This window comes from Myodes glareolus, chromosome 1 (assembly GCF_982192425.1).
Source record: "Myodes glareolus chromosome 1, mMyoGla1.1, whole genome shotgun sequence".
NCBI classification, from domain to species: Eukaryota; Metazoa; Chordata; class Mammalia; order Rodentia; family Cricetidae; genus Myodes; species Myodes glareolus.
In genome coordinates, this window is record NC_142026.1 from 14,129,243 (window position 1) to 14,141,412 (window position 12,170).

General features: G+C 43.8%; 1 protein-coding gene across 12 annotated transcripts in view; it reads right to left on the minus strand.

The window, feature by feature from the left end:
• The window catches only part of Fn1 (fibronectin 1), a 65,389-nt gene that overhangs the window by 4,997 nt on the left and 48,222 nt on the right, over positions 1-12,170 (minus strand). For 2 of the 12 annotated variants that reach the window (XM_085698630.2, XM_048459431.3), the window contains 10 exons: positions 11,158-11,427; positions 9,802-9,989; positions 8,488-8,575; positions 7,619-7,795; positions 6,740-6,829; positions 6,398-6,577; positions 5,489-5,578; positions 4,441-4,547; positions 3,418-3,556; positions 400-564 (listed from right to left, as the gene is read on the minus strand). In XM_085698630.2, coding sequence (XP_085554756.2) covers positions 400-564; positions 3,418-3,556; positions 4,441-4,547; positions 5,489-5,578; positions 6,398-6,577; positions 6,740-6,829; positions 7,619-7,795; positions 8,488-8,575; positions 9,802-9,989; positions 11,158-11,427 — 1,494 coding nt within the window. Of the gene's footprint in view, positions 1-399; positions 565-3,417; positions 3,557-4,440; positions 4,908-5,488; positions 5,579-6,397; positions 6,578-6,739; positions 6,830-7,618; positions 7,796-8,487; positions 8,576-9,801; positions 9,990-11,157; positions 11,428-12,170 lie in introns of all 12 variants that reach the window. The other 10 variants (XM_085698608.2, XM_048459427.3, XM_048459433.3 and 7 more) reach the window with 5 other exon arrangements.

Consider the following 12,170-nt stretch of genomic DNA (forward strand, 5'->3'; position numbering starts at 1 on the left):
TTACAAGACATATATGTCTGGGTTATGTTGAGAAAGAGTGTTTGTGAGTGTGTTCTCCTCTGTCCTTAACACTAAAGACTGAAAGAAACTGGGTGGGTTTTTAACTTCATCAAGTTAGACATAACTGAACATTTCAAAAAGCGTATCACTACTACAAACCCATTTTAATGAAGTTGGATTACCCTACAACTCTTGAAATGCAGTAATATTCAGCAAGTAAAATTTCCCATCATTCTTCAATGATGCAAAATGTTACTTTGACTCAAACAGTCTACTTTTGTTTGCAACATGTTTGGAAGAGCCTGCCTCTGCCAAACATGCATCCGTGGCCAACTAGTGCAAATGCATGCGACTGGGAGAGGTGGAGGAATAAGTCGGCGGACAAAGCAAGCTACTCACTAGATGAATCGCATTTGAAATGACCACTGCCAAAGCCCAAGCACTGGCAGGTGAGCTTAAAGCCAGATTCAGACAACCGCTCCCATTCCTCTCCAACGGCATAATGGGAAACTGTGTAAGGGTCAAAGCATGAGTCATCCGTAGGTTGGTTCAGGCCTTCATTGACTAAAGAAAAGGAGGAAAGAGGGAGGAGAAAAGGGAAAAGACATCTTATTGATGGTTTTAGACCGTACATAGAAATAGTTGGACTGTGCATCATGACCTAACTAACAATAACAGATATTCTTTCTCATCAGCAATGCCAATGTAGCCAGTGGGCACTTACTACAGCAGGGAAAAAGAAACCCATCTTCCTTCACTTCCCAGATCTTTTCTGGGAAATCTACTTCACATAGTGTGAAACAGATCTTCAGACAATTTAAACTCATTATGAATGTGGGCAGTGATGCTTCTCCAGGGTACTGAATTTCTTTGAGCTAATTAACATTTTTCTGACTCTTTTTTCCCCTGTCCATAACATAAGGATAGTAATATGAATACTTCCACCTCTTTAGGATCTTGTAGAAGCTACATGGAACTAAGAAATCCCTTCATCAATATACGGACAGTACTAACAATTAATGTTAAAGAGTGGTGCACAGTTATTGCTGGACACCATTCTTTGCTTATACTCAACAAGTCTTGATATTTTTATGTAAGATTAGAATATAATCTTCACTTACATTATAGCATTTTTTTTCAAAATAGTTTTGAAAACCTAGATTTTCATGGTTACTGTAAAATTAGATTTTCCAAATAAGAGAAACCATCATGATGCAGATAAATTAGGAGTATGTAAAAATCTCAGTGGTCTCCCAAGAGCTTTCCTGTCTTAGAATCTTTTATTTTAAAAACTAAAAATTATTTTTAAAAAACAATAAAAATAATCTGTGTAGGGGGCTGGAGAGGTGGCTTGGGGGTTAAGGGCACTGTCTGTTCTTCCAGAGGACCTGGCTTAGGTTCCCACATGGTGACTCAAATCTGTCTAACTCCAGTCTCAGGGGACTTGATGTTCTTCTGTGTTCCTGGCCACCAAACATGCATACTGTGCACAGACATATATACAGTTACAACATCAAAACCTGTTTCTAATGAATAAATAAGTAACAAGTATAATATGTATAAATACGGCACACCTCATGATATTTGTTTTAAGTGTTAAATAAACTAACTTACTATGACTTTGGATACTCATGTGGATACTTTAATTGTGTTAAAATCAAAAGAATAAATGCAGTTGACATTTGAAATGACTAATATTTCAAAAGCCATCACCTTGGAAGAACTAAAAAATAGAAAATGTTTTAGAACCAAGAGAACCTGGAGGTGAGAACACTGATGGAATAAGGAGGTGAGAAGAAAACGAAGGGGCTGAAACCCTTAAATGGGGATTCACAATTTTAAAATATCCAGGAGATAAAACCCTGCTCTAGCATTATGGAGCCTGAGCAGGCTTTGGGCCAGCACAGATATATTGTAAGATTCTGTCTGAAACACACCCCACCTTCAAGAAAACAATGTGGGAGACCATGAGAACCCCCACGCTCTTGAAAACGCCTTTCTCGTGGCATTTTACCAGGGAAACCACAGAAGACAGATGCTGATCACTGTGTATGCCCTGCAAACGAACTTCTGCACTGCCAGACAGGCAGCTGCTTCAGTTACGAGTGAAGCAGCCTTCTCTCCGAGGAAGGGGACCGAAACACAGCACCTGATCCTACATAGTCCTGTAAGTTCCTAACGGTGTAAGAAGACTTGGGATTCACCATTTCCCTTTTCCCCATCTCCTGTTCCTTGGCCAGTCTTCAGCTACTGAGACTTAGACAACCTAATGGCACACCTTCCGAAGACTTTTCAGGGGGCACACGGGAAACTCAAGGGTCATTCGATCTTTATTAAGATTTTTCATGATTAAGGTCATTTAACCTTTGTTAAGGTGTTGCATGGGAGTCATTTAACTCTTATTAAGACATTGCAAGGGGGTCATTTAACCTTTATTAAGACATTGCAAGGGGGCGTCATTTAACCTTTATTAAGACATTGCAAGGGGAGTCATTTAACCTTTATTAAGACATTGCATGGGGTCATTTAACCTTTATTAAGATGTCTCATGGTGATCATTTAACCTTTATTAAGATGTTGCATGGTGATCATTTAACCTTTATTAAGTTTGTATGATGGCCATTTAACCTTTATTAAGACCTTGCATGTATGTAACATGAAATTTATATATGTATTAAAGGGCATTAAAACATATATAAAGGGACTGGAGAAATGAATCAGGAGTTAAGAGCACTGGCTGCTTTTCTAGAGAACCGGGCTTAGGTTCCAGCACCCACACAGTGACTAACAACCGGCTGTGACTCCAGTTCCAGAGGATCCGGCGCCCTCTTCTGGCCTCCGTGGGTGCTGAATGCATGTTGCGCACAGACACACATGCAGGCAGAACACCCATACACATAAAATTAAAATAAGTACGTCTAAAAGGAAGAAAACAAAGAAGTGCATAAAATTGAAATTTGGAATAGGGAGCTCTTTGGAAAGAAAAGAGCGATGTTGATTTGGTAACATTTTACATTAGAAACAAAATATAAGCCATCACTTAATGTTGCCAAGGAAGACTATTTATAGGCATTCTGTTTAGGTTGAAAAATCCAATAGAACCACAGTAAGGGATAAGAGAATAGTAAAAGGTACCCAGAAACCAGTGCCTCCATCAACTAGATACTCAAAAGGAAGGACAAAAAATATTGGCCTGAATGATATTAACATCCTCCCAGGCCTGTCATTCAGACACTGACAGCCTGTCAATCACACATATGTGTTAGTGAACACCCTAGGATTGCACGAGGGGAAATTTCCTCCCACCCTGCAGCCTTCAGTCTCCTAAGTTCAAAGGTAAGAAGGAAAAACAGACAAAGCCTTCTCTGGGGGATCCAGCAGCAAGCATTTGCCTGACCAGGACAGCAGTGCACTTACCAGCGTTGCCCACGGTAACAACCTCTTCCCGAACCTTGTGCCTCCTCTGGTTTTGCAGTGCCTCAACTATGATGTTGTAGGTGACCCCCCTGGTAAGGCCGGTCAGAGTTGCACTTGTAGAAGTTCCAGGAACCTGGAACTGTACATGCAAAGTGGGGAGAGAGCATTACAATGGCAAACAGGCATGAGCTCCCCTGTTCCCTCCCCGCTTCAAAAAGAACAAGGGGGGGGGCGTAATCCAGGATTCCCATCCAGTCAAGATGAGGAATCAAATGAGTGCAAAGAGCCACCGTTTCTGCTAGATTTTCTACCTAGGTGGTTCTCAATTACCAGCAACCCTCAGCTTTACCAGTCTCCCGTGGCTCCCTAGAACGCCTGGCAAAGTCCCTTCATAAGCATGGACACCAGAGGGGATGAGGGCATGCCATGTAAGGGACAGTCACACTAGAACTTGGGTTTTCCTAAAACACTGGCACATCCCCCAGCTGAAGTTTCTAAGCGAATAAATGCCTTCCAGTACAGTCAGTTCTTACGTTTCTGCCACTTTCTAAAAATAATACAATATAAAATGATTCTAGCACCTATGGGACAAATTAAAGAAGAGAGTTTTGGAGACTCTGTCTCTCATAACAGCTGGTACCCAAAGGTTCACCTCATCTTCCTAAACACATCATGGATGATGTGTCTCTTTAAGGATGAGGGCAGCATTTCAAATTTCATATGAAAGTAGAATAGTTTTCCTTTTTTCTTTCTTTTCTACAATCATCTTTTTATCCATCTCACTAAGTGGCCTCCACTGTATGAGAATAATAAAAAATAATTTCATTCTCTCTACTGAGTCAAACTCAATGACACCCTCTGACTTATCCTCCAGAGCCGCAATGAGGAAAGAAAACACCTCCCAGAGTTGTAACGTCTTCCTAAGAGTCCTGGGAGAGTGGATATTTGACATGAGAGCTTTGGTTGCTTCTGGTTGACTCTTTTCTGGGTGACAAAGTTGCAAAGAGAGACAAAATTAGGTACCTGTAAGGGCTCCTCATCGGTGCCAACAGGATGGCATGAAATGATGTACTCAGAACTCTCCTGGAATGGCGTCCAAGAGATAGTTGTTTGAGAGAGAGCTTCTTGTCCTGTAGAGGCATTTGGATTGAGCCCCGGAACGTGAGGGTAGAGGTGGTAGTCTACGTCTCCCCTGGGAACATGACCGATCTGAACCTCCTCATCTACATTCGGCAGGTATGGTCTTGGCCTATGCCTGACAGGGGTGGCGGCGGTAGGTGGTGCAGTCCGCCTAAAGCCATGTTCCTCAAAGATCATTTGTTGGCCAACACTGGGTTGTTGGTGGGTTGTGCCAGGAAGCTGAATACCATTTTCGGTGTCATACCCAGGGTTGGTGATGAGGGGGGTCTTTTGAACTGTGGAGGGAACATCCAAGATCTCTGGTCCATGAAGATTGGGGTGTGGAAGGGTAACCAGCTGGGGAAGGTCATCTAGCCAAGAGAGGTTAGAGCCAAAAAAGCAAAGCGCGTTAAGCTCAAGGAAGAAGCAACGATCACCATCAACCCAGGCAACAACTGTTTGTCAACCCGATCAAGGCTCGTGGCCAGTCAGCAGTTCTCAGATCACAAAACACTTTCTAGAAAGAAATCTGGATTTTCCTCACAGATTTCTTTATAGTTCAGACAGGAGAAAAAAAATGTTAGCATGAACTTCTCATACAGACAAAGCTTTGAGCCGCTGAGCCCCACGGAAAGCCACCTCTGCTCCAATTAAGCCTTTGCAACTGAAATAGTTGATTGGAAATTCCGGAAACCAAGTAATCAATCAAGACAAATAGGAAAGGTTTTGCTCCCACCACTGAAAGATTTCCCCGCCCCAATTCAGACTATCTTGTTGGAAATCTCTGAAAGGTGAGTAAATCTTTAGGTTGTTGAGAAACAAATAAATCCAGTATCTTTAGAGCATGCTAGGCAACTCCTGTCAAAAAGGACGATATAAAAGTCATACTGCTGGAGAAAATCATCCATGAGAAACATGTCAAAATGTAGAGAGCTTCACTCTGTAAACCGACCTGTCTTCTTCCTCCCAATCAGAGCCTCGCTCTTCTGGTTGTTCTTCAGGGCAATGACGTAGATGGTGTACTCGGTTCCTGGCTCCAGACCTGGTGGGGAACACAGCCATCTCATGATGTTGGCAGACGTCCCCGGCAGAGGCTAGTGGGGATCGAGGAGGCTGCCCAGCCGTCTCTGAAGTCATCGGCTGGGGCTAATGGGGAGTAAGCAGGCCTCCCTGCTGTCTCTGGAGCTGTCAAAGGTAAAACCAGCTTCCCTTCTCTCTGGACTCAGAGACTCTGCACACAAAGGCCGCCAGCCAGCTAACCCATCTTCCAATCACAGCTGACACTTGAAAAGGCAGTTTCATGGTAACCTTCCTAGAGTATTCTTTCAGTGTGGATAGTATTGAGAGCAGATAGCCCACCAACACTGTATGCCACCAGTGGACTAGACATTTGGGAGAGAGAGCATCACAGACTTCAGACTTCTATTTAGGCCCAATCACTGGTAGCCTTCAATGACAGTGCAAAAATCCAGGTCGTCTTCCCATACCAGATTCGATTTTCTTGTTCCACAAATGCAACAAAGAAGCTTTGGTTCCTGATATCTGTGTGTTCTATAGGGACTTCAACACCCAGGTGATACTGGGTACGATTTATCTTATTTGGGGGGCAAAAAATAATGAAGAAATAGGGGAATTTACATCAGAGAGCAATACATCTAGCTATATCGTATAATGGCCCTGAAATTACATGCTTAGACACTCACACCTTTTGAGAACACTACTGTCCCCAAGAAGCAGACTAGCTTTGAGAGGCAGGCACCATGTTCTCATGACGTAGCATCAAAGACATAATGCGGGTGGGGGTATATGGATGTCAGGTATCTATGATTAAGGGGAAAAAATAGCAACATGAAATCAATACCAGTAATGGTGGCCTCCGTGACACCAGGGCGGGGCCGAGGGACCACTTCTCTGGGCGGGGATCCAGGCTTCTCATACTTGATAATATAGCCAGTAATCCTGGCACGGGGCGCCTGCCATGATACCAGCAAGGAGTTGGGTGTGGTAGCCAGGAAGCGCAGGTTGGACGGTGCATCGATGGCTGAAAGTCAAGTGACATCTTAGAAAACGCATGGCCCTGAAACTGTCCCTCCTCGCACCCAGCCCCAGCCAACCGAGGCGGGAGAACCTGAGGATCCTGGGAGCTGGAACATGGAAAGTCCAGCTTCCCAGTTAGCTCTAAAGTTTACGTGGCTGTGGTTACCAGTGGAGGCGTCGATGTTGACGGGGGAGCTCCGGGTATTGTCGTTCAGAGTGTACAGGTGGATCTTGTAGTCAGTGCCTGGCTGTAAACCTGGGGTTGAAAGAGACACACGCCTTTTATCTGTTCTTATTCTAGTGGCCTGCGCTCATGCTTGCCCGCCATTTTCTTCACTCCCCCTGTAGCCTATTTTTGTAGCTACAGAGGCGGTCCACAGGGGAACAGGTAGGCACACCACGGTGTGGACACTAACTATTAATGAGACGCTACCTCAAAAGACAGCCACGTATGTCCCTGCTAGTGAGCTCCAATTATTAATCTCTGGTTACACTTCAACCTTTATTATATGTAGTTTTTTGAAGAGAGGATTTCTCTGTGTAGCCCTGGCTATCCTAGAACTCACTCTGTAGACCAGGTTGGTCTCAAATTCACAGAGATCTGCCTGCCTCTGCCTCCCAAGTTCTGGGATTAAAGGAGTGCACCACCTCCGCCAGGTGTTTAGTGCTGTTTGTAATTACAAATTTCATTATACTTTTAAAAATCTAGTCATACTAAAGCTAAAAACCATGACCTACTATTTTGTATCTTTTGGTTTTCTGTATTAACTTTTTAAAAATAGGGCTTCACTATGTCTGGTCTTAAACTCACATCTTCCTGCCTGTGACTACAGGTATGTGTGCATTTTCTTTAAACACCAATGAGCATTTTGTGAAAAAAAATTTTTTTTTGATGAACTTTACAGGTGAAACAAAAGTCAGGAAGTAAAACATCACGGGACGGTAATCACATTTCAAACAATGTTCTCATCAAACACTCGTCTCGGAATAACTAATAAGCCAGCTTATGCTGTGGGCACACAGTCAGACCACTGAGCACACTGACCTGTGATGGTGTAGGTTCTGATGTCTGGGCTGATGGTCCTCTGAATTGGGGGCTGCCCATTGGCTGGGATAGCATCGACTTGGAAGCCAGTGATTGTCTCGGTCTTCGTTCGCCAGCTAATAGTGATGGTGGTCTCTGTGGCGTCTGTCACACGGGCCCTTCTTGGAGGACTGACATCTGTGTAGGAGCACAGCTAGAGATTAATGCGTGCTCTCTTAAAACACTTCCTCGTTACACAAATACATGCGCTCATGAATAATGCAGCACGTACCCCCTTTGGCATTCGGAAAGAAGGGCTAACGGAATTTAGGAAATATGAAAATAATTCACTTTTCATGTCGTTCCTTTGAAAAAAACTAAAAACTTTATCAACACTACCAGTGGTCCGCAGGGCTGACTCTATAAGATCCAGAAACGCACAAATATGTGGTAGGAACCGTAACATAATTATTAGTAAAAACGTGAGCGTGGCTGGCAGTATTCTGGCATTTCTATAAAGCTTTGCTTCTTCTCCCTTCATCCTTCCAACAGATGACCGCACTGACTGCGGAAAGAACGCTCCTCAAGTTTTGATAAAGCAGAGAACTAGACCATGGCCCTAACTTGGCCCCATCTTCCCTGCAGCAGAAGCCAGTTCATCCTCCCCAAACAGAACTCTGTGAAAACAACTGGCCAGCTAGAGCGTAAGGCACCAGAGTGACGTGGTCCCATTGTTTCAGCAGGCCGTGGATGACATGCGAAGTGGATGATCAACAAGATCAGCTAACATATCAATTTCCAAATTCTACCGTTAAATGCATAGTCTGAGAGATCACCTCAATTTTACCTGCAGTGAAGGTTTGTCAATATTGAAACATTTGGTTACTCACTCTCTAGAGTTGTGACGACTCCCTGAGCTGGTCGGCTTGTCAGTGTGTCCTTGAGGGCATAGACACTAACTTCATATTTGGTGGCCACCTAGAAATAAGGCCATAAGAAAGTTTTTGCAACAGTATTGCATAAAGCCCGGAGTTCTACTAAGGCATAGAGAAATGCGGTAGTTATAAAAGACAATCTGCAAACCCCCGACACCTCACATTCTCGGATTAACTTCACCTGTACCTGTGATTAACAACAGATTTAAAGTGGGTGAATTTTAAAACATTCTCAGGGATTAAGTTCAAGAAATTCACAAATTATATAATTATACTAAAGTGATAATAAGATAAATTAGTATTAGCCTTTTTTCCCTTTTTCTTTTATGGGAACCAGAGTTCCAATCCACAGCATCCATATAAAATGTCAGGCATATCGAAGCAAGATGTCACCCTTAATCCTAGCCCTTGGCAGCCAAAGGTGTTTGGATCTCCTTGTATTCAAGGTCCACCTGGTCTACCAGGGAAGACTGAGCATCTGTAATCCTAGTACATCAGGAGACAAGTGTCTCTGTTGACAGATATGAACCACACCTTCATTCATTATTTGTTTATGTATTTGTTTATTTTTCTGGTCACAAAGAGGCAAGAGAACGTTTCTGTTCTGTCTCTGAGCTCTCTTCTGCTGCTTCCCCTGGAACCGGCCTGTGTTAAGATGGACATCAACTCCTTAGGATCCTCGTCAGTTTTCTCTATGTCGATCGACAGTTTGAAATGGTGCTTGTTTGTTTGAGACAGAGTTTCTCTGTATAATAGCTCTGGCTGTCCTGAAACTCACTGTGTAGACCAGGCTGGCCTCGAACTCAAGAGATCCAGCTGCCTCTCTGTCTCTTTAGTCCTGGCATTTGAGGCATGTGCTAACACACCCAGCCAATTTTTAAATGTTTTAATGAGGGTAGTGTCAAGTTAGCTTGGTACTAATTGAAGAATGTTTCTTGCCAAGGAAATGCCATTCATAAAAGCTATAAATTCACCCAGTGGATATGTAAATAGAGCCCTACAGAATACAACCTTTAAAAAAAATCAGAATATTTTTTGTCTATCAAAGAATTGCACAAAATCCAATGCTATTTATACCACTCCAATCCAACAGTCGTCTAGAAAATCTTGGTTCAACATAAGAGAATTCTATTGTATACATTTATAAGAAAATTGTTTGGCGGTATAAGGAAAGAATGTTCGATTTATATGAGACTATACTTCTCCTCCCTGATAAATGCTATGAAATGACCTGCTTCCTTATTCCAAGTATGGAAGCTCACTTCTTACCATGAGCCCGGATATAACCACAGAGGAGCTGTCTGGAGAAAGGTTGATTTCCTTCATCGGTCCCGTCTTCTCCTTCGGGGTCACCCGCACTCGATAGCCAGTGAGTTGCACATTGGGTGCTGTCCACTGGGCACTGAAGCTGATGGGTGTCACCTGAGTGAACCTCAGGTTGGTTGGAGCAGGAATGGCTGTCAGGAGGGTCATTGGTTAAAAGATTATCTTATAGGGAATGGGGAAAAGGGAAAATAAAGTGAATTTGAAGCAGGAGAATGGGTGGCTCTTGCAGGGGCTGCGGGGCTCCCTGGCCCAGCAGAGACTCAGCACAAACAGGTAATAAGAAGGGATGCAGGAGAGGGACGTGCACTCTACACCAGCAATTCTCAGAGTCACTGCAAACACTGGGGTAAATGCCAGGCCTTCAATAGACTTCGGGCTTTAAAAGGCTTTATCTCCCTGCCCCTTTAAAAAACCAAGAATCGAATTGCCTTATTGGTCATTAGAACTGATTTTTCTTTTGTATGAAAAAGATGAGCAATGGCCCTTTTTCTCCGTATGGCAATCCATTTCACAGAGCACTCCATCCAAGAGATGGAATTATGCTTTTATTGTCTCTTCTCTTTGGACCCCACGGCAAATATCACTGCTAAATTTGAAGAATTCTCTGCGGTGCAGCGTCAAAGAAAATTGGCTCACAACAGAGGCAGGCAAGAGAAGCAAAGAGCAGGAACACGGATGCCACCTCTACACGCGTTGAGCATTCCAACCCTGCTTCAGGCGTAAAGCGCAGGGGATAAAGGATTGGAGGAAGCACTGCCCTCATGACTCTGCCCTGAAGGTTTGGGTCAGAATCCTTTACGCAAACGACGCAGCGGCACAGGCCCACTGGCTAGGGAAGAGCTTACTCCTGTGCTCTTAGATCATGCTGCAAGGAAGTGCCCGGTTTAGGGTCATTTCTCAGAGTAAGCTCTGTGATTCTAGACTCCTTCCCTTCATGCGTGAAGTTGGGGGGAGGGCTACAGAGGTGTCTCACTTAGGAAACAATCCACAGTTTAGCAGCGTCTTCAAACGTCTTGTTTTATGGTCTTCAAATATATATTTAGTATATTTGTGTATATATATACATATATATATGTATATATATATGCTAAGCTACTTCAAATGTCTTCTTACTAGACTTAGTTAACAATCGTTTATTGTGCGTTAGCACTCCTCAGTAAAGAGGGCCTTTCAGAAGCGTCCGAGGGCATCTTTCTACTCTCCCTGACACGGGAATCAATAGCCCAACAAAGTGCAACGTCAGCAAGGCATAAAGCCGCTGCTCCCGGAAGCACCCGGGCGGTGCCGTTAACGATATACCTGTGGACTGGATTCCAATCAGGGGCTGGCTCTCCATGTCATCGTGCAAGGCAACCACACTGACTGTGTACTCAGAACCCGGCCTGAGGCCCTGGAGCTCTGCGGTGTCTTCTTCACCGTCAGGTGCAGGGGAAAGCTCATGGATTCCATCCTCAGGGCTTGAGTAGGTCACCCTGTACCTGGAGACCTGCCCCTGTGGGCTTTCCCAAGCAATTCTGATGGAATCGACATCCACATCAGTGAATGCCAGTCCTTTAGGGCGATCAATGTCTGTTAGGCAAATTAATGGTGAGAGGTTATGTGAAAAGCCAAGTTGCGAAACAAGCATACTTTTATACCGTGCAAAGCAGTTCTGCAGATACCATTATCTTGGATGAATTAAACTCCAATTATCACACCATTAAAACAGCAAGTTACTTGACGTTTGCTGAAGAGTCTTTGCGGGGGTTTAGCTACTGAGTGTCATGAGTGTCACATTATTTATTAAAACACAGGTGTGCGTGAGGTGGGTAGACACCCCGCAAAAGTCCCCACGAAGGAAATTTTCATTAATTTCAAGATATTCCATCAAGATTTGATTTTGCAATGTGAAGTTAGTCTCACAGACCTGGATTTTTCTGTATCTTGGAAATGGTAAAGTTGATTTTCAATGTCCATTCGGACTGCTATAATCTTTGCCTAACCCTTCCTTTTCCCCATCTCTAGTAAGTATTTAGAATAAAATGCTGGTCCAGCCACAGTCCTCCAAACATAGCGGCTTCATGGGGTACTTCGGTCAACTTTACCACCCAGTCATAGAAAAAGTAGGTCCTAGAGAAATATTTCATAGATTCGCTAAGGCCAATGAGGCTTTGCTGAGGCTATTTGAGCAAAGGAGGTTGGAAGCATAGAAGCTGTGGGCGGCAACACTACACTACTTCTCCCTGCAAGCTCACTGTGTGGCAAGCAGGAAAAAATGCTTGCCAAGGGCTCATCCCAAGATATGAACCCACCAACATGCTGCCTTCCCCTGT